The sequence below is a fragment of the Caretta caretta genome, chromosome 4 (genome assembly GCF_965140235.1).
Source record: "Caretta caretta isolate rCarCar2 chromosome 4, rCarCar1.hap1, whole genome shotgun sequence".
Lineage (NCBI taxonomy): Eukaryota > Metazoa > Chordata > Testudines > Cheloniidae > Caretta > Caretta caretta.
The window spans coordinates 11,879,115-11,902,545 of record NC_134209.1 but is presented as its reverse complement, the minus strand read 5'-3'; the positions used below and the strand labels follow the sequence as shown (position 1 = coordinate 11,902,545).

The following is a 23,431-nucleotide window of genomic DNA, read 5'->3' as shown; positions in this document are numbered from 1 at the left end:
TATGAAGTAACTTATTTGAGATATGAAGAGGGATATTGGGTCCAGGTAATATGCAGTGGTAATTGAATATTAGCTACTGTAGCAAATAGTCACTTAGTGTTATACCACCTAAGCTACTGCCTGTTTTCAAAAAATATTTTGTTCCTAATTCTTTTCCTATTTGTTAATTGCATGCTTTTTGGCTAGTGAGCCAGAGGGAAGAAAGGTTTAATGAATCATAGCTGCAGCTGGGAGGCAAAATTACTTTTGAGTTTTGTGGCTTTTAAAATAAATGTGGAAAAGCTGTTTTGTTCTTTTTCTTTTGTTTTTTACTGTGGGAAACATCATATTTTTCAAAATACTTTAGAGAACTAATTTATCAACAGTTCAGATTTTCTACACAGGATAGTCAGTTATTCATTATAGCAAAATCTATTACCTTTGTTCTGACATTCTTTTGATGATAAATTGCTTGCCATAGTTTGCTGTAAATGTTACATAAAAATATGAAGTTGTATTTTTTCTTAACAATTCCAACAACTTGGTAATGAGGACATGATGCAGTCTGTTTTGTTTCTGATTTTCTTCAGCTTCCAAAATACCCTGCTAAGAAGTTTCATTGTGACGTGCATCCTAAGTTAGAGAGATCTCCAATGTATATTTCTCCTCTGGTGAGAAAAAGGAAGATCTTTTCAGTTTTTGACCAAGGTCTTTCTTAACCTTTTCTGTCACTGTATTAAAGAAAGACACACAACTGTATTTCACTGATAACTGGAAGTATCTGGAAGACTCTGTGGAGAATCTCTGACAAGAAGGTGCTTAAACTGTGACAACAGCAAAGTGGAACTGATTTAATTCTGGCCAATTTTACGATGTAGATCTTGGTGAATCACTCTGCTGATGATGTTTGGATGACGTTCTCGGCAGAAGTGGGAGTAGAGACTAACATTTGTCTTCCCTCTCACTTTTAATAGGAGTAGATTTTTCAGGTGCTGCTCCTGCTGAGCCACACCAGAGAATTAACTAAATTCTTATTGGCTTCTTACTGTGCTTGCTGGGTTATGTGTTAAGGGCAGCTGTGGCAACACAGGTGCAGTTCTGAGGAGATCACCCTGTTCTCCCAAGCAATAAGTTCAAATACTAGAGATGGCTCCAGATATACAGGAAAAAATTACTCTTCAGTAATAGACTTTTAAGATTAAAAAAAGGGAAGCATGTATAGTACCTATCCCAGTTGTATATATTCCCCTGTAAAGATAAAAATCCAACCCTTAAATTTGTTTAAATTCCTAGTCTCACATCCCCCAAGTTCACCACATACAGCTATATGTAGCTTTTTATGAAAAAACAGCAATTTTGAAGCAAGCTGCATGCTTAAAGCAAAGACCCTGTAACCAGATAGCTAACATGTTTTCTCTCACAAGTCATTTTTCCAGTGTAGATAAAGCCTCTTTCATCCGTGTACAATCTGTTCCTGTTTAGAAGATTATTTTTGTAACCAAAAGGAGAGCCACAGGTCTTTAAATGAAAGATGAGATGCTGCAGCACAATTCCTTGGCAAGGGATGGGTTCTTCTGCAAATTCTATGGTCATGGAATCATAGAGTAAGCAGGAGTCCTGGTTTATAGTCATAAAATATATTTTAACATCAGTGTTAAAAATTCCTCATACAATAAGTACAAACTCCCCTTTTTGTATGTGCCAGCCCTCCTAACAGTGTATAATCCATTGAATAGTCTTCTTCCTCTCCCTAAAAGTCTGTAACACAAGAATGCCAAATATGCTTTTGGACAAGGAAGGGTGAGGGGCAGAGTAGGGAATAAGAGATCTGCTTATTCTCCCTCTCCTTCTCCCCCTCCCACTCCACCGCCTCATCTTCCCACTGCTTGCTGCAGGTGTCGGTTGGGAGTGTTATGTCACTGACATGCTGTACACTTGATTGTTTGTGCTGAAAGTTCACAGCCCCTCTTTGAACGACTGTGATTATAGTGTTTTCAGGAGGGATGGGGGTTATTTCTCTCCTCCGCGCTCTCCTTAATATCTCGTGGAAATATTGGAACAAATCGGCAAAACAGCTCTCATCGGCCTTTTTGGCTTTCAACAGGGCAGTGGTCACAATTTCTCTGCCTACTGACTGACCTCTGTATGGTCAACCTTAATATAGATTTTTCGGTTCCATCTGCCAGTGAGGGACATCTTGTCACTTTCACAGTCTAAGGTGCATATTATTGAACGTGGCCAGAGGCTTGGTTTTGTTGGTCGTTTCTGAGTCTTTTAATGTCATCTTCATCCACTTATTCCCCAACTATTGAACAGCCAAGTGGGAAAAGAGTAAAGTAAGCAAGTTCACAGCGAGTCCCCTGGCGTAGATGGGATAAAACAGAGAAGTAATTTCAATTCCTAATTTCAAGTGCCGGTTCTTACTCTGAGGAGATGTGCAGATCATCCATGCATTCTACTTACTGGTAGCCTTACATATTGGTGGATTCACATTGCTGTTAATAGACTGTCACTACTGTAGCATATTTCACAATATTGTAGCATATTTCACAATAATTCCAGGACATTATATATTTGTGTTTGTCAAATGCCAGTAACTCCTGTTTGATAGTACACCTTAAAGCGGAAAAGTGCCTTCATCAATTAGTTTGATCCAGGTCTCTCCAAAACTCGCAAACCTTCTCATGGCTGTAATTGTCCATCCCTCTGCTCCCAAAATTACATTCAAAGTGAACAGCCATGAATGAGAAGCTTACCTTGAGATTACTTCACTACCTGTCTGATCCACCAGGGTTATTTGGGCATTGATCCAGAATATGCATGTGGTCATAGCTGCCATTATCAAGCAGATTTTCCCAGGGAGATGCCAAGGTCTGAGTAGTTAGAGTTCACAAAAGACCTCAGTTAAGGGTGGGGGCTGGGGGCGGAACGGTGATGTTTCTGGTTATCTACACAGTGTGTTCTTGTTTAACCAAAATAACATGATTGGACTGGATGAGACCCAAGGTCCGTGAAGTCCAGTATCTAGCTTCTGACAGGGCTAGCACCAGATGCTTTAAAGTCAGGTGCAAGAACCATGCAGTCAGCGGATGTGGGTTAATAACCGCCAACCCTTCTTCCCACCCCCCCTTTAGGTCTCAAGCCAAATCCTGATCTCTCATAGACGGAATAAGTCCTGAAGCACATGGTTTAATATCTTTTCCAACTTTTGGTTCATTGGGATGACTCTGGAACAGAAACTGTAACATTCCAGCTGCATCCTTGACTTTCATGGTGTGACTTTCCCAAGGGCTATATATTTTGCTTACTGCTTTGCTTCCAAATCTCATGTCTGTGGTTGAACCCTAAAGTGTTCACTTCCTTTTTTAGAGAACCTGGCCTTACTGTGTGAGAGCAGCTGATTGTGCCACTTGAGAGTCCTGCTCAGGAATGGGCTGTTCAAGAGGATGTGCTAACCTGAGTTGTTTATTGCTTGTACACAGATGCTCAGCTCCTCAGGAACTATTCCAGCCAGCTGAGGTTGAGAATCAAGTACTTGCAAGCTGATGCATTGATGGACGTGTAGCAGGAGAAATACCTGCGTAACTCAGGGTATGTCTACACTGCAAACAGGTGTGATTGCAGAACATGTAGCCAGACCTGAGCTAGCTTTGATCTAGCCAGCTTGAGTAACAGTAGCAGTGAAGCTGCAGCAGTACCGACTTCAGTACGGGCGAGCTGCTTAAGAATGTAGTCAGGGGCTTGGATGGGCTTGTTGTATAGCTATTGTTACTCAAGCTAGCTCGATCAGCGCTAGCTCAGGCTTGTCTACACATGCTGCAATCACACCTCTGACATCTTCTCAGGAGGAATTCTGACTCAGTACAACATCGGTGTCTTGCTTCGTATGGTGGGCGGGGGGCATCAACCATACAGCCAGCACAGAGGCTGCAGAAAAACTAAATAGGAATATTTGTTTGCTTAGTCCTGTGTGTCTTTATAGAAGGACATACCAGATGGACTACTTTAAAAAACACATGGAGAGAAAATGTGTGTGTTCATGGTAGGATGGGAGGATGGAGAAAGATAAACTCCATAGAAAATGGGAATGAGAGAAGGAGTGAACAAAGAAAAATCTAGAAATTAGACACATTGTTAGTCAACAATATGCAATAGTGAAGTAGTGGCAGGAACCATAGTGAAGGCTCATGTTACCTGGCTTCCAGTATGAAAACTGGGAATTGAAATGGAAAAAAGAGAAAGTGAGTGAAAGCTGTCATTGCATTAGGCATTAATTACTCCTGGGGGAATTTTGCATCACTGGGTGTGCACAGAATTCATGGCTCCCGCAGATGTCTTTGCTTCCCTGAAGAAAAATGACTTCTGATGGGGAAGCAAAGGGAAGCTGCAAGGGTGGTCACGCACAGGTTGGTGTGGGCGCCTGGAGCAGCTGGTAGAGACGTAAATCACTGCGGGTGGCCGGGGGTGGGGGATGCTGGGCAGTCGTGCATGTGAGAGAGACAGACACTCTGTCCCTCTTGCAGAACGCTCAGCGTGGAGGGTCAGGGCTTTGGGATGTTTCTGAGGAGTAAGCGTGGGGCAGGCTCTGTCCCCTCAGGCAGAGCAGAATGTAGCAGCCTGCCTGCTTAGTGAATTGTTCCCATTGTCCTTAGTGAATTCCCCCAGGGGTATAAAACAGGTGTAAAAATTTGAAGGCTCCTGTACATTGCCAGAGTGGTAATGTCCTTACTGTAAAGGACTGTATGGCCTTATAAATGCTTATGGTGCTTTAGTAATTAGAACTGGTCTAAATTTTTGAACTGAAAAAATTTCCTATCAAAATGTGTTCCATGAATTAAAAATTCAACACCAAAAATTAAAAATTCTGCACACAATATTTTAGAATTCTGCAAAATTCTACATACTTTATTTGTTAAAATAATGCAGTATAATCATGCTGGTTTCAATTATTTTGGTAATTTATTTAAACTACAATACAATGGATGGAGAATGGGAGGGGGGAGCATTGGAGGAAATCCCCAACCCCCCTCTGTCTAATAGTAATGTAGTTAGTATTGACTCTTTACTTCTAGTTATTAGTCAACAAATATAGGCAGCCATATGCTGTGTTACATCATAGGCAACTGAAGATCAAGCAAGGGCTGGGGACTCAAACTCACAATTTATACCAGCTACTGATCATCTCCAGAAAAGTCAGTAACAGTTTTTTGGCGCAGAATTCCCTCAGGAGTAATTAGTGGCCAGATTTTGAAGAGTGTTGAACATCCAACAGCTTCCATTGAGAACAATGGAGATCTACCCCACTGCCCCAATAAACGCACACCTCTTTGACAGCTGGGTGCTGAGCTGTCAAAAACTTGGCCCTAAAACTCTTCAGGTTGCAGCTACTTTTCAAAAAGATTCTACATGTCTCCACCTCCTACCTACTGTACATTTTGAGTTGCAAACCTCTATCAGTGTCTTCTCATTCTCTTGGCATTCCGTCTGTCTGTCTTGTCCTCCCATCGCAGTTTGAATGAGTGATTGAATACAATGAAAATACATCTTTAGCAAAAGCTTGATGTGTAGAATAGGGTATGATAGATTGGAAAGTGTATTCATTTCTCTCACTGAAAGTTTTTTTTAAAAAAAGTGGGGTGGGATATGTGCCTGATCTGTTGCAGCACGGTGTTACTGTGAGTGGCATAAACTACTCAGAGAAGAAATAGAAACTTCTAGTAAAAATGGAAAAAAAAAAAAAAAACCCTGAAAAAATCTTAGAGGAAACAATATTTTGGGACAGGGTAGCATTGTTGAAGGCAGTGAAGATTAAATTGGTTACCAAACCTGTTATCAGTTATGATTCTGCAGTTTGATTTGATTCTATTATTTCTCCGTAATGTGCAGGAAGAGCCCCCTCTAACAGTCTGTTGATGGGCTTCTCTTTGCCTCACTGGTTCTCCTTTGTTGATTTTTAGTTTGCAAACCCTTGGGGACAAAGTCTGTTTCCTTTCCTCTCTGGATAGTACTATTAGAAATTTACAAAGAAATAATAAATAGCTTCTGAAAATCATCCATCAGAAATGGAAATCTGCTATACATTGAAAATATAATGAAATATGCTACACTGTACCTTTAGACACAGACTGTCCAGAGACCTATTCTGGTGCGCAGGTTGGGCCTTTTTGGTGATTCCCATGTCCATGTTAAATGGGGGATTTAAACTGCATCTGAGCATTACTAGTAATAATATTGCCACATCTCTTGTACATAGTAGATGACATATATGCGTTATGTAACTGAGAATGGTAGAACACTATTACAGAAATCTCTTCTTGGCAGTGTGTGCAGAAGGGGCCTCTAGATTTCCCCAGCATTACTTCCTGTCAGGCCTTAGGGGACTTCTAACTTTCAGTTTCTTTAAAGCTGAATCAGGAGCATTGAACTGCACTTAAATTCAGGTTCTGTATAAGAAACTAAAGGTTATTAAAAGTACCTGGGCTACCAGCAAAGTGACTTGGCAGAGCTGTGGGTAAAACCAGGCCATAATTTTTCTTTTGAAATCTGTTCTCAGCAGCACTTCACTGTTAATTGAGCCATATTTGATATCAAGTTTCAAAACGCTTAATTAAGAAGCCTTTTAAATTTCTCCCTAGTTAGCTTTGTCAGAGGAGACTAAAAGTTAAGGTACCATGGAGGTGTTGTTGCAGGCAGGGGAAACGTTTCGAACTTGCTCTTCCAAATGCAATCTGCCATTTTTCTGCAATATTTAAAACGTGGTTGGGCTTGGCTAGTTTTTGGTTACAAAGGCTTAAAATGGGGTGCTTACTGCACTCCTGATCTAGCCTATTAAATAAACAGTTTATAGTAGCAGCCCAATTGCCTTTGAGAAACAGATGGGGCAAGAAATATGATGGAATCTAGGAACTCAAATCTAAACGGGGAGGAAGAATTGAGGTAATAAAAGACAGATTTAAAAAACATTTCTATACTATGTATGTCTTCCTCTACTGCTTTCTTCCCCTCACTTTTTCCTTGCATTCTTTCACTGAGAACTCTTTTTCACACAGAGAAAGGATATTACTCATAGAACTCATAGAATATCAGGGTTGGAAGCGACCTTAGGAGGTCATCTAGTTCAACCCCCTTCTTGAAGCAGGACCAATCCCCAGTATCCCTAAATGGCCCTCTCAAGGATTGAACTCACAACCCTGGGTTTAGCAGGCCTATGCTCAAACCACTGAGCTATCCCTCCCCCCAAAAGAAGTCGCGTTCCCTGATCAGGAATCAAACCCGGGCCGCGGCAGTGAGAGCGCCGAATCCTAACCACTAGACCACCAGGGAGCTCTGGGGGGAGGGATAGCTCAGTGGTTTGAGCATTGGCCTGCTAAACCCAGGGTTGTGAGTTCAATCCTTGAGGGGGCCATTTAGGGATCTGGGGCAAAAATTGGGGATTGGTCTTGCTTTGAGCAGGGGGTTGGACTGGATGACCTCCTGAGGTCCCTTCCAACCCTGATATTCTATGATTACCATAACACACTTTTTACAAGCTGTTATATTTTTAAAATTTTCAGTAGGGTTCTCAAGCGATTAAAAAAAATTAATCGCTATTAATCGCACTGTTAATAATAGAATAACATTTATTTAGATAGTTTTGGATATTTTCTACATTTTCAAATATATTGATTTCAATTACAACACAGAATACAAAGTGTACAGTGATTACTTTATATTTATTTTTATTACAAATATTTGCACTGTAAAAAGATAAAAGAAATAGTATTTTTCAATTCACCTGATACAAGTACTGTAGTGCAATCTTTTTATCATGAAAGTTGAATTTACAAATGAAGAATTATGTACAAAAAAAGACTGCATTCAAAAATAAAACAGTATAAAACTTTAGAGCCTACAAGTCCACTCAGTCCTACTTCTTGTTCAGCCAGTTGCTCAGACAAACAAGTTTGTTTACATTTGCGGGAGATAATGCTGCCCACTTCTTGTTTACAATATCACCTGAAGGTGAGAACAAGTGTTTGCATGGCACTTTTGTAGCCAGGGTCGCAAAATATTTATGTGCCAGCTGCGCTAAAGATTCATATGTCCCTTCATGCTTCAACCACCATTCCAAGGGACATGTGCCCTGCTGATAACGGGTTCTGCTTGCTAACCATCCAAAGCAGTGCGGACCAATGCATGTTCACTTTCCTCAACTGAGTCAGATGCCACCAGCAGAAGGTTGATTTTCTTTTTCAGTGGTTGGGGTTCTCTAGTTTCCGCATTGGAGTGTTGCTCCTTTTAAGACTTCTGAATGCATGCTCCACACCTCATCCCTCTCAGATTTTGGAAGGCACTTCAGATTCTTAAAGCTTGGGTAAAGTAATCTAACTATCTTTAGAAATCTTACATTGGTACCTTCTTTGTGTTTTATCAGACCTGCAGCGAAAATGTTCTTAAAATGCGCAACATGTGCTGGGTTATCATCTGAGGCTGCTATAACATGAAATATATGGCAGAATGCGGGTAAAACAGAGCAGGAGACATACAATTCTCCCCAAGGAGGTCAGCCACAAATTTAATTAATGCATTATTTTTTTTGATGAGCATCATCAGCATGGAAGCATGTCCTCTGGAATGGTGGTCGAAGCATGTAGACACATATGACTGTTTAGCATATCTGGCAGGTAAATACCTTGCAATGCTTGCTACAGAAGTGCCATGCGAAAGCCTGTTCTCACTTTCAGGTGACATTATAAATAAGAAGCAGGCAGCATTATCTCCCGTAAATGTAAACAGACTTGTTTGTCTTCGGGATTGGCTGAACAAGTAGTAGTACTGAGTGGACTTGTAGGCTGTAAAGTTTTATATTGTTTTGCTTTTGCGTGCAGTTATGTAACAAAAAGGTCTACATTTGGAAGTTGCACTTTCACAATTAAAGAGATTGCACAACAGTACTTGTATGAGAAAAATACTATTTTTTTTGTTTGCCATTTTTACAGTACAAATACTTGTAATAAAAAATAAATATAAAGTGAGCACTGTCTACTTCATATACTGTGTTGTAATGGAAATAAGTATATTTGAAAATGTAGAAAAACATATCCAAAAATATTTAATAAATTTTAATTGGTATTCTGTTATTTAACAGTGTGATTAAAACTGCGATTAATCATGATTATTTTTTTAATTGTGATTAATTTCTTTGAGTTAATTGTGTGAGTTAACTGCAATTAAAAGATAGCCCTAGTTTTCAGCCCTGTAATATTAGAACACTACCACAACCTCATGCTTCCTGGACTATTAAAACACCTTGTCATGACTTAATGCTGTATTTTACTCTCTTTGCTTGCTTTAGAGCAGGGATAATCATATGGGAAAATGGAAATATGTTAGTGGACTATTTTCCATTTCTCCCTGAAAGAGGTTACAGAGAGAATAAAACTTTGAGGTTTTGTGGGGGAAAAAATAGATTTTTTTTTTTAAAGCCAGCTCATGTAGTCTGTGTCAGGGCACTAATTGCTCCCAATTTTAATGAGGTGAATATTTGTTTAAAACTAATTGCTGTAAAAGTATTGGAAAGTATTAAGGGAGACTATGCTAGGCTGGGGAAGACGCTTAAGGAAATCGAGGCTCAGGTGATCTTTAGTGGGATTCTGCCTGTTCCTGGAGAAGGGCAACAAAGGCATGACAAGATTATGACTATCAACAGATGGCTCAGGCAGTGGTGCTAGAAGGAAGGCTTTGGGATGTATGGCCACTAGGAGGCATTCCTGGACAGAGAACAGTTCTCTCGGGATGGACTTCATCTGAGTAGGGAAGGAAATAGACTTCTAGGATGGAGACTGGCACAACTGATTCAGAGAGCTTTAAACTAGGAATCTGCGGGAGATGGTTGGGAGATGTCCAGATAATCCACCGGATTTTAGCACTGAGAGGAAAGAAAACAAAGTAAGAGAGCATACAGCCATGGGTAGGAGAATGTATAAAAGGAGGAAGGGCAGTGTGGATACCAGTCTAATAGGTTCTACTGGCTGTAGAATGACCGTGCCTAATAGGGTACAGAATGTGAGCGAGGCCAAACAGCAAAAATGAAAATGTTTGTACACTAATGCGAGGAGCCTAACGGTAACAAAATGGAGGAACTAGAGGTACTGGTGCAGGAAGTGAAACCAGATATTCTAGGGATAAAAGAAACATGGTGGAATGGTAGTCATGACTGGACTATAGGTATTGAAAGGTATGTGCTGTTTAGGAAAGACCGAAATAAAGGTAAAGGTGGTGGAGCATTGTATATCAATGATGAGGTAGAATGTAAAGAAATAAGAAGCGATGGAATGGATAAGACAGAGTCCGTCTGGGCAAAAATTACATTGGGGAAGAAAACTATTAGAGCCTCCCCTGGGATAGTGCTTGGGGTGTGCTATAGACCGCCGGGATCTAATATGGATATGGATAGAGCCCTCTTTAATGTTTTTAATAAAGTAAATACTAATGGAAACTGTGTGATCATGGGAGACTTTAACTTCCCAGATATAGACTGGAGGACGAGTGCTAGTAATAATAATCGGGCTCAGATTTTCCTAGATGCGATAGCTGATGGATTCCTTAATCAAGTAGTTGCTGAACCGACAAGAGGAGATGCCATTTTAGATTTGGTTTTGGTGAGAAGTGACGACCTCATAGAAGAAATGGTTGTAGGGGACAATCTTGGCTCAAGTGATCATGAGCTAATTCAGTTCAAACGGAACGGAAGGATTAACAAAAAATAAATCTGCAACTAGGATTTTTGATTTCAAAAGGGCTGACTTTCAAAAATTAAGGAAATTAGTTAGGGAAGTGGATTGGATTGAAGAATTTATGGATCTAAAGGTAGAGGAGGCTTGGGATTATTTTAAATCAAATCGGAAGCCTGCATCCCAAGAAAGGGGAAAAAATTCATAGGCAGGAGTTGTAGACCAAGCTGGATGAGCAAGCATCTCAAAGAGGTGATTCAGAAAAAGCAGAAAGCATACAGGGAGTGGAAGAAGGAAGGGATCAGCAAGGAAAGCTACCTTATTGAAGTCAGAACATGTAGGGATAAAGTGAGACAGGCTAAAAGTCAAGTAGAGTTGGACCTTGCAAAGGGAATTAAAACCAGTAGTAAAAGGTTCTATAGCCAGATAAATAAGAAGAAAACAAAGAAAGAAGAAGTGGGACCGCTAAATACTGAGGATGGAGTGGAGGTCAAGGGTAATCTAGGCATGGCCCAATATCTAAACAAATACTTTGCCTCAGTCTTTAATAAGACTAAAGAGGCTCTTAGGGATAATGGTAGCATGACAAATGGGAATGAGGATATGGAGGTAGATATTACCATATCTGAGGTAGAAGTGAAACTCAAACAGCTTAATGGGACTAAATTGGGGGGCCCAGATAATCTTCATCCAAGAATATTAAAGGAATTGGCACATGAAATTGCAAGCCCATTAGCAATTTTTTTTTAATGAATCTGTAAACTCAGGGGTTGTACCGTATGAGTGGAGAATTGCTAACATATTTCCTATTTTTAAGAAAGGGGAAAAAAGTGATCCGGGTAACTACAGACGTGTTAGTTTGACATCTGTGGTATGCAAGGTCTTGGAAAAAATTTTGAGGGAGAAAGTAGTTAAGGACGTTGAAGTCAATGGTAAATGGGACAAAATACAAGATGGTTTTACAAAAGGTAGATCGTGCCAAACCAACCTGATCTCCTTCTTTGAGAAAGTAACAGATTTTTTTAGACAAAGGAAACGCAGTGGATCTAATTTACCTAGATTTCAGTAAGGCGTTTGATACCGTGCCACGTGGGGAATTATTAGTTAAATTGGATAAGATGGGGATCAATATGAAAATTGAAAGGTGGATAAGGAATTGGTTAAAGGGGAGACTATAACGGGTCCTACTGAAAGGTGAACTGTCAGGCTGGAGAGAGGTTACCAGTGGAGTTCCTCAGGGATTGGTTTGGGACCAATCATATTTAATCTTTTTATTACTGACCTCGGCACAAAAAGTGGGAGTGTGCTAGTAAAGTTTGTGGATGATACAAAGCTGGGAGGTATTGCCAATTTAGAGAAGGACAGGGATATCCTACAGGAGGATCTGGATGACCTTGTAAACTGGAGTAATAGTAATAGGATGAAATTTAATAGTAAGAAGTGTAAGGTCATGCATTTAGGGATTAATAACAAGAATTTTAGTTATAAGCTGGGGACGCATCAATTAGAAGTAACGGAGGAGGAGAAGGGCCTTGGAGTATTGGTTGATCATAGGATGACTATGAGCCGCCAATGTGATATGGCTGTGAAAAAAGCTAATGCGGTCTTGGGATGCTTCAGGAGAGGTATTTCCAGTAGGGATAAGGAGGTTTTAGTACCGTTATACAAGGCATTGGTGAGACCTCACCTGGAATACTGTGTGCAGTTCTGGTCTCCCATGTTTAAGAAGGATGAATTCAAACGAACAGGTACAGAGAAGGGCTACTAGGATGATCCGAGGAATGGAAAACTTGTCTTATGAAAGGAGACTCAAGGAGCTTGGCTTGTTTAGCCTAACTAAAAGAAGGTTGAGGGGAGATATGATTGCTCTCTCTATAAATATATCAGAGGGATAAATACCAGAGCGGGAGAGGAATTATTTAAGGTCAATACCAATGTGGACACAAGAACAAATGGATATAAACTGGCCACCAGGAAGTTTAGATTTGAAATTAGACAAAGGTTTCTAACCATCAGAGGAGTGAAGTTTTGGAATAGCCTTCTGAGGGAAGCAGTGGGGGCAAAAGACCTATCTGGCTTTAAGATTAAACTTGATAAGTTTATGGAGGAGATGGTATGATGGGATAACATGGTTTCGGTAATTAAATATTCATGGTAAATAGGCCCAGTGGCCTGTGATGGGATGTTAGATGGGGTGGGATCTGAGTTACCCAGAAAAGAATTTTCTGTAGTATCTGGCTAGTGAATCTTGCCCATATGCTCAGGGTTTAGCTGATCGCCATATTTGGGATCGGGAAGGAATTTTCCTCCAGGGCAGATTGGAAGAGGCCCTGGAGGTTTTTCGCCTTCCTCTGTAGCATGGGGCATGGGTCACTTGCTGGAGGATTCTCTGCTCCTTGAAGTCTTTAAATCACGATTTGAGGACTTCAATAGCTCAGACATAGGTGAGAGGTTTTTTTGAAGGAGTGCTGGGTGAAATTCTGTGGCCTGCATTGTGCAGGAGGTCCAGACTAGATGATCATAATGGTCCCTTCTAACCTAAATATCTATGAATCTATGGAAAGCTGTTTTAAGAAACTAACATTCATTAAAAGAATGCTGCATGTATATTTGCCCATTACTTGCATCTAGGTCTGCAAGATCCTGCGATATCGGACTCTAAAGTTTATTGCCTTTTCTGGTTTTTTTGGAGATATTTTTATGTCTTCTCTAAGCTCTGTGCTTTTGGACTGATGGTAACCAAGGCTAATTTACAGGTAGAGAGACACAAACAATAGTCCCAATAAATCTTTTAAAAACGTCATGAAAATTTTCTAGAATACTTTGTCACATATGATATACCGAATACACGAGTTGTGTGAAAGTTTTATCATCACTCATTTAGGAATGATCTGCATAACTCTTTTGTAGCTTCAGCACTTTTGAATAGTGTGTCCATTCCAAACTGTCACTGATAAACACCTTAGACCAAGATTTTCCAAAATAGGAGCCTAAAGTGAGACTTCTTACTCCGTGTTTAGACTCCTAAATAAGTGACCCGGGGTGAAATCCTGGCCTCTTGAAGTCAAAAGTAAAACTCCCATTGATTTCAGTGAGACCATGATTTTCACCCCCTGATTTTTCAAAAGTGGCTTATCATTCAATAACTCCCACTGATGCATGTAAACGCTCTTGGGTGCTCAGCCCCTCTTTAAATCAGGTCAGGGCTCAGGAAATTATTCCTGTTTGGGGCAGTCAGTGGGACTTTAAGCACTCATTTAATTTGTGTGTGTGCTTAAGCTTGTAAATAGAGCCCTTAATTCAGGAAAGCACTTTACTGTGGAGTGAGGAGTCCAGCTTTAGTCATCTAAGTTTGAAAAATCTTATCCTTTTATAATACCAACACATCATATATTCTCAATAATATGCTTGTCTGTAACAAACCACACAGAAGTGATCAACTCCATGCTGCTAAAAGACAAAACAAAGTCATCTTTATTGCAACATTAGAAAATCGAGAATTCAGATTCGGGAAATGGGAAGGTCCTGAATCTACAAGAGCAATTGATTTCCCTGGGCTATATGTGCATGGATCTCATTCCAGGATTGTGGCCTATGGCTGCATGCTTAACTCTGAATCTTTGTTTGAATGTCTCAAAAATGAACTCTCATTAAAATATGTGCAATAATACAGACATTTCAATTATTTGGAATTTCAGACTTTGATTTAGTTTAAAGAAAACTATTCAAATTTAAAATCAACATAAAGGAAAAAAGATATTGGTTTTTTATTTTGGTTTGAATATTTGACAGGAATTTTTTTTCCTCATCCTTTTTCTCAGATGTTAATGAGCTGGTGTCTTACACAGTGTACTCATCTTTATGTTTACAAAATTAAAATAGGGATTTATACATGGGACTAGATCTGACCATAAAAGTGGCCTAAGCTTTCAGTAATATGGCATGGTTGTGGTATATAGTTGCAATAACATATTATACATATTTAATGTTTTTTTAATCCCACTTAATTTTTCAATTCCTAGAAAACATTTTAACCCATGTATTTTCTCCATCATTCATTGCTGTTTTCTTTGACTGTAATTGCCTGGTTTCATCCATAACTGATCTGTTGCTAGTCTTTATCTGGATTTAAGAGCTTTTCTTCAGTGGAAAAAGCTAACGTGGTAACTAACTCATGGTATAATCCTAATGTTGACAAGGCATTTGTAGTTATTAGCTAGTGCTAACATGTTAAAACTGCAACTGCCTTGTCCACGCTAACATGTTTACAGTGCGTTAGCAGCAGTGAAATACAAAACAAAACATTTTTCCCCTTAGAGTGGACACATCTTCACAGTATGCTCTTTTAAGTGAAAAGACCTGTTAGGTGCCAGAATTGCTCATCTTCACTGAAAAGGCACCAGAGAGCACTACAATCGTATCCCATACATACAGGCAGTTCTGCAGCTGCAGTTTTAATTGTTTGGCTTAAAAGTTTAAAATTGTTTTGGCGATGAAATATTCTGGAAGACTGATTCATTTTGTTGATATTCTCTAGGATGTGGCATTTAAAAAGAAACCGTTTTATGCTGCCACTAGATAGTGGTCTTTGGACACCAAGGTATGGATACTAAATTGTATTCAGGAAGTTCTGGCTCATGTTTCTGCGGCACTCTTGTGCTGTATTCTGCTTTAATTATAAAATTCTGCGGATGCCTCAAGTAATTAAAAGCCTGAATTAAATATCAAAATAAAATAATATGATTGGACCGTTATTCCTTGCATTTATTTTGAAATATAATTCAATTTACTTTATGCTGCCTCCCAAAATTTCAGTATGATTCAGATATTTGTATTGTAAGCCATAATTATATAACAGAAGATGTCTGTGAAGAAAATGGAACTCTTGATAGCCTGGCAAAGAACTGCAGTTTTTGTCGTCTGGAAATGCCTGGGAAGCGATTTGGGGGTTTGGTAGCTACCAGGTGGTTCAATGAGTTTAGCTATAAAAGCTTTGGGTTTTGGGGGTTTTCTAGTGATAATGCATAACATCAACGTAAAGCATATAAACAAAAGGCTGAATCCACTGGTATGGGTGGAAATGATGTAAAGATGACCCCTATTGGAGATCAGCACGGTATTTGTCAGGCTATGTTGTATTCCTGTCTTTACTATCAGAATCTAACTACTATAATACTCTCAACCTTGGTACGTGCTGTCAAGATCATTGGCACTGACACTGTGCTTGGAAGGAATTTTTCTTTCTTCCAAAGCTGAGAATTGCTAAGGAATTTGAAAGAGCAACTCATGCTCCACTATCTAAATCTTATGAAGGTTGAGCATTACTGTGTGAAGCCATAAATCTCAGCCTACCCAAAGTTAATTTGTTTGTTTGGTCCAAGTCTGTCCATTTCTTACAATTTTTAAAAATCAATTTGCAAGGCGGATGGTCTGAGTTTTTGTATTTCAATTCTAAACTTTAGTGTTTAATAACATGAGTATGTATATTCTTCAAAAAAGTACTTTGCAAACATATTTATCATTATATACATGGGACCAAATGGTGCAGTCTGTGTCCAGGTTTTCTTATACAAATTGGTGTAGCAAGTGCTTACTTCTTTTTTGGATCATAGTTCATGGCAAAGCATGCCATTCAGATTAGATACGTTTTTTAGAACAATGAAGTTGCACTCATTTAAAGAGAATTTTTTTCCTAATGCATAGTGCAGGAAAGCTGTGACAAATTTTAAGACTCTCTTGTCTTGGTTTTGGTATCAAGACCTCTTTTATCTGTAAATATCTCTGATTTTATTAAAAATAATTCATGTACTTAGTTAAATCAAGCTACCTAATCCTAGATTTCTTTCTGTTAGAAATATTTCATTGTATTCAAGCTCTTTGGGACAGAGAGAGGGCTCTTGTTTGAACAGCATCTAGCAAAATATTATTTAACTTTGGGACCTTTGGGTACGACTATAAATCCAGTCAGGACTGGAGCTCCTTTGTGGTAGGCGCTGTGCCATCACTGATGAAGAGCGCACAATCTGCAAGGTGGGCCCCCCATTTGAGTAGGGCTGTTAAGAGTCACTGCTGGAAATGATATAATAACAAACAGCATCAAGCCATTTTTCTAGTGGCCAGAATTTTTTTCGTCATTGTTGCTTTATTTGTGTAACAAAATGTAAATTATTTGATTCGGAAGTCAATCAGCGCTTTTGGTTCTGCATTGATTAGAAGTACTGTAATTATGCCCAGTGTTTTGTTTACACTGTGCTAAGAATGAGGCATATGTTGTGTTGTGGCTTGAAAAAATCCCCTCACCAGTGGTAACTAGGAAACTTCTCTGGGTGAATTTGGAGAGCAGCAGGGAGACCTAGCCTTTGGTTGTTTTTTTGTTGGGTTTTTTTTTTCCAGCGTTCAAATCTTCCTTACAAGCATGTTTCTGTGAATGTTCCAAAAATTACTCTAATCTTGTTTTCCTAAATCAAGCAGTCACCTTCAGTGCCCCTGCTGGTGATTTTAATTTTGTAATTAACTCAACTTGGTCCATTACACTGCTGCTATTCAGAATCCTATAGGCAGCCATGAAAGTGTAAAGAACTGTGTCCGTTTCACTCTGCTGCTGGTTGGAAAAGCTAAAAGCGATGGCAGAAATAGACACTAAGCTATTCACAAGGGAAGATGACCCAAGCACTTCTTCTCCCAACAGTTAGGATCTGGGTTGGGGAGGGAGAAAAAGAACTCAACTCTTCTAGGGGATGTTGATTGGCATCTTCCTACTTATCAGCTGCCTAGGGTGGGATTTTCGCAGGTGCTCAGTGTAAGTCTGACTGCTCGCATTGAAGTTAACAGGAGTTTCACCAGAGGCTGGTATAAATAAATGTGGGTGGTAGTAGGCTTTTCAGCAGGGCCTTGCCTTCATACCTCACTCATGCAGGAGAATGCTATATCCCATTTTTTTCATATCTGCCTTTGGATGGTTGCTTTAATCCTCTGGCTAGTAGGAGTCTAGGACATTTTCCAAACCCTGCATTAAGCGTTCCTGGAATGTCCTACTTTCAGAGCGTTTGCTGAGGATGTTTAAAAGTGAATTTTCCTAATTCTGAATATAACTTTGCTTAGATTTATAATTAACATGTATAGTTGTGATTGAGCTTCACTGAATGTCATCTCATTTGCGGTGGGGCCAGAACAGCTCATCTTCACCGTGTGCTCTTTTCACTTAAAATATTCAGGAGATTCAATTTTTAAAGTGTACCACAACCATTCATGTGATTTTTTTTTTTTTTTTTTTTTTTTATGATTTAAGAACATGCTCGCTGCAATTAAATGCAAGTTCGAAACTACGACTTTCAGAGAGTTTGTGCCTTTTGGGGTATATTTTATATTTTGAGTGTATGGTTTTCCTGAAGTCTAGAAAAGGTTTCAGAAGTTCTGATTTTGGGAATTTTCTAAGCCTTTACGAGCCATTGCTGTTTGTAAGGACCTTGAATAATAATATTGAACTTCAAAAATAAACTGCCTTAGAAACTGGTAATTTGTACCTTTTAAAGAGCCATAATGCCTTGCTTTTGTCTCAGAATTTATTATGCTTCACAAGTATACTGTGTCCTACTGAATAGGAAAGTGGGGGCGGGGACATTGTCTTCAGCTGGCATACTGTTATCAGAGGGAATGTGTTTCTGGACACAAGATTTAGCATTCATTGGTTGTCTGAAGAAAGCCATTTCATCTGAGGATTGGATAAGAAGCTGTGTCAATTTTCTGCCCGTCTCCAAGGCACTGGTGATGCTGCCTTCACAAGCTGGCTAACGTCACAGCTCCATCACCCAGCAGGGTGTGGGCTCTTTTTTTCTCCTCTTCTCTGTTTTAATTCTGTATTTGCTTCCCATTGCATTTCTTAATCTGTGTTCTGCCAAATGCTAACAGCATGATATTTTGCAATCATTTAGGTGAATACAAGAAGGACGAACTCCTGGAAGCTGCTAGGTAAGTGCTGCTTAGAATACAAAGCATATTTTGGTGATGGGAAGAGATGAGGAAAAGGGGCTTTTATAAACTGTAATGTTTTGCATTGCCTTCTATGAAATGATGCAGATAAACCAGTTTATTAGAATAAATCTCTTTGGACTTAGTCTGTTATAAATAGAAAAGTCTATTTATTTAATTGAAATCACCCAATATGATGCTTATAAGGTTAATATTAATTGAGTTCTTGCCTTAAGCTGCTAGAAATCCTATTTACCATTTAATGATTGTCCTTTTTAGGTGGAAATTACATGTTGTTGGAGTATTTCCTTTTTTGTTTCACCATCTGAAAGCTTTATTTTCAAAATGTTTCCTACCAAAACACAGCCTAGAGAAGCAAGAGCGAAAGGTGTAAAGTTCAGTCTAATATTCTAGAAATGATTTTATTCTTTTTCTTTGACAGCTTGTAAAACAGTTATTTTTATACTGTAATTTCCCATTCAATAACATTTTAAAATGTTATTTTTAGCAATATATAGTGGTATTTGGCATGTGATCTGAAGAATAAGTTAACTACTAATTCAGAAAATGGCTTTCAGCAGATCAGTAAAACTGGCTAAAGGAAAGATCCTATTATAAGGCTGAAGAAATAGACGTTCAGAAATTTTTTTTGCATGATCTACTGTGGATTTAATAGCAAATAAAAGAATATTCGGATTTCATCAGCAGTTCTAAAACACTTAAGAGATATTTTGCAAATTGACATATTTTCCACACTCTGCTTTGAAGAATAGCAATATACACTATATTAATATGAAACTTCTTATCAAATCTTTTACAAAGGGACATGTCTCCCCCCCCCCCCCCCTCCCCTTGCAGGAGCGGTAATGAAGAAAAACTAATGGCTTTATTGACTCCTTTAAATGTGAACTGCCATGCAAGTGATGGGCGGAAAGTAAGTTAATATCTATTTAATATTTTTACAGTTTTAGAGAGGTAAATGTGAACACTCTGAAATGCAGATATATAAACCAGGACAGAGGATACGGCTGAATTCTAAATGATGTGTTTTCACCATAAAATTAAATGCTGCCATACTTGATACTGGCAGCTGTGGCAGATGGACAGAGCCAGTGGACCATGAATTTTGAGCCTGCCTTTTCTTTTAAATATCAGGTACTGTGTTGTATAGAAAATGAGATGGCAGAGTCTTCAAGAATAAGAACAAAATGTAACATGTTAGACTGTTAATAAAATAGCTAAAGGAACAGAGGATCGTTTACTGTCTCTACATTATACTTAGGGGTTCTCAAACTGGAGGTCACGAGGTTATTATGTGGGGGGTCACGAGCTGTCAGCCTCCACCCCCAAACCCCGCTTCACCTCCAGCATTTATAATAGTGTTAAATTATAAAAAAAAGTGTTTTTTAATTTATAAGGGGGGTCACACTCAGAGGCTTGCTGTGTGAAAGGGGTCATCAGTACAGAAGTTTGAGCCACTGCATTACATGGTGTGGCTATCCCATTTGGGGGAGAGGGGGGGATTCTTCGGTAGAGGAAGTTGGCTCTCATAGGCCCTAATACCTTGCCAGTTAAAGCTGACAGTGTGTAAATGAGATTAGCACTGACTGAATTTTCTTAACTTTGACATTGCATTGTTTGGCTTGGCTGTAGTTTTATTTATTAGGGATGCTGAATGAAAGAAAATAAGGATTATTTGGAATTAGGGGAACGGAAGAGCATAGACAACTAAGGCAGAATGCTGGCAAGACTTTTAGGATATGTTCATGTAAATTACATAATGTGCATCTGGCTACTTAATTTCTATGCTTAATGTCCTTAGGGTTTCATGATTTATGATGATAGACATTCACGTTAACAGACACAGATTTGTCTAGCTTTCTAGGTTTACAGACTTTGGTGGCTATTTTTAAGTATATGTTGGAATTTTCTTAATATATGTAGCTTAGAAAATCTGTCACATGCAATTGTACATCACACTCTGAAGAGTTTGAGTTGATCCAGTAAATAAGTATTTCAGACCGAAAAGCATGTATTTTAAATTCTTACTGTTTTTAGAAGTATTTTCAATGCAATCTCTTTTTTTTATTATTTTTTTTTAAATTTTTTTAAGTGTAATAAAACTGCTGACCCAGATCTGCAGCTGGGGTAAATGGGCACAGCTCTATTGAAGCCAATGGAGTTATGCAGATTTACACTAGCCAAGAATCTGGTCCACTTTATTCATAGGGAAAATATTCCTTGCCTTACCATTGCAGAGTGCCTGCTGTTTGCTACTAGAATGTTGCTTCGTTTGTTAAAATATGCCGACAGACCTTTACAGGCATCAATGTGATTAACAAAAAGAAAATGAGTACTTGTGGCACCTTAGAGACTAACAAATTTATTTAAGCATAACCTTTGTGAGCTTGAGCTGTAGCTCACGAAAGCTTATGCTCTAATAAATTTGTTAGTCTCTAAGGTGCCACAAGTCCTCCTTTTCTTTTTGCGGATACAGACTAACACGGCTGCTCTTGTGAAATGTGATTAACGTTTGCTTAAATGAAACAAGTAACTTTTTAATAGAAAAATTAAAATTGCAATATCTAGAAACATTAAAAAATTTAGTGTTTTACTTCTACAATCCGTATTTTAAATATTACGGGTTGTTGTCAATAATTGAACCCTTCTGAATCTTGGTAGAACAAGCTATTTAAGCAATTAAGTTTAAGACCCATTAAAAAAGAGTATAAGCATATGAAAATGGCCATACTGGGTCAGACCAAGGGTCCATCCAGTCCAGTATCCTGTCTTCCAACAGTGGCCAATGCCATGTGCCCCAGGGGGAATGAACAAAAAAGGTAATCATCAAGTGATCCATCCCCTGTTGCCCATTCCCAGCTTCTCGCAAACAGAGGCTAGGGACACCATCCCTGACCATCCTGGCTAATAACCATTGATGGACCTCTCCTCCATGAACTTACAGTTCTTTTTTGAATTCTGTTATAGTCTCGGCCTTCACGACCTCCTCTGGCAAGGAGTTCCATAAGTATGTTGTGTGGGGAAAAAATGCTTCCTTTTGTTTGTTTTAAACCTGCTGTGTATTAATTTCATTTGGTGACCTCTAGTTCTTGTGTTATGAGAAGGAGTAAATAACACTTCCTTATTTACTTTCTCCACAAGAATCATGATTTTATAGTCCTCAATCGTATCCCCCCCCCTTAGTCGTCTCTTTTCTAAAATGAAAAGTCCTAGTCTTATTAATCTCTCCTCATACGGAAGCTCTTCCACACCCCGAATCATTTTTGTTGCCCTTTTCTGAACCTTTTCCAGTTCTAGTATATCTTTTTTGAGATGGGGCGACCACATCTGCACACAGTATTCAAGCGACAATATGATATTTTCTGTCTTATTATCTATCCCTTTCTTAATGATTCCCAACGTTGTTTACTTTTTTGACTCCCGCTGCACATTGAGTGGATGTTTTCAGAGAACTATCCACAGTGATTCCAAGTTCTTTCTTGAGTGGTAACAGCTAATTTAGACCCCATCATTTTATATGTATACTGGGGATTATGCTTTCCAATGTACATTACTTATCAACATTGAATGTAATCTGCCATTTTGTTGACCAGTCACGCAGTTTTGTGAGATCCCTTTTGTAGTTCTTCGCAGTCTGCCTGGGACTTAACTATCTTGAGTAGTTTTGTATCATCTTCAAATTTTGCCACCTCACTGTTTACCCCTTTTTCCAGATCATTTACGAATATGTTGAATAGGACTCGTCCCAGTACAGACCCCTGGAGGACACCACTATTTACCTCTCTCCAGTAATGCAGTATTTTGTCCTGATACATGGGGATCTATGATGTACTCCCTATGTGTTTATTATAAAGATATAACTCACCGTTTGTGTTTTTAAAAAGATAAGACAGATCTGTTTAGATGAAGTATTATTTAAATATGTATAAAATACTGTTTTGTCATAGCTGAGTAGTAAGACACACAAATCAACAACACATTTCTGGTTGAGAATTTGAGCCCCATCACTACTGATATGAGGCCAAAGGTAGGATTGCGACTTTGGTCAACAAGACCAATGATCCCTCAGAAATATACTGTCTAGAATTTGTGTTGCCATGAAATAAAAATTAGATGTAAGGAAAAAGTTACTCATTTGGTTAGTAGCCATCTTTGAATGGTATGACAGCACTTGAGTTAACACAAAAGCTTAATTTAAGTCCAAGGTTCAGAACGCACATCAGAGTTAGAAGTAAACAATGCTGACATTTAGAGAATACATTGGTTTCTGTGTTTGTCCAGTTCTTGTCAGTGAAAGAACTAGTTGCTGAAAGCATTCTAAGAAATCAGGTGGTTTTCATCCAGATAAGGATAAGATGGTTCTGTTAATTGTTAGGACTATGTCCTTTTTGTAATAGTAGTCAGTATCATAAAAATGTGTACCATCGAGTCAGTTTGCTAAATAAATTGAATCCACTCAATCCATTCAATAAATTGAATCCACAGACAAGGCTATTTTGAGACTTTTATATTTCTTTTTTTCAATATTAGTGTGCAGATTGGAAATTCAAGTAGAAGGCATTTTTTATAAGTACAGTGTTGTTCAGCTGAAAGTATTGTATTAGTAGGGTGTGGGTTTTGGGCCCTTTAACAGTGCAAGACTATTTTGTGGGACTTCTGAAGAAGTTTAGATGAACCTGTGGTGCAAATAATTACAGCTGATGGTACATGGACTGTTGTGAGCTAGTGTGTCACCTGGTGTAAGTCGGAGT

General features: G+C 38.8%; 1 protein-coding gene across 1 annotated transcript in view; it reads left to right on the top strand.

Annotated features, from left to right (window-relative positions):
• TNKS (tankyrase) overlaps positions 1–23,431 on the top strand; it is a 278,284-nt gene that overhangs the window by 117,958 nt on the left and 136,895 nt on the right. Inside the window, exons 4-5 of the mRNA XM_048846834.2 lie at positions 18,623–18,659; positions 19,518–19,593. Of these exons, the coding sequence (XP_048702791.2) occupies positions 18,623–18,659; positions 19,518–19,593 (113 nt within the window). The remainder of the gene's footprint in view (positions 1–18,622; positions 18,660–19,517; positions 19,594–23,431) is intronic.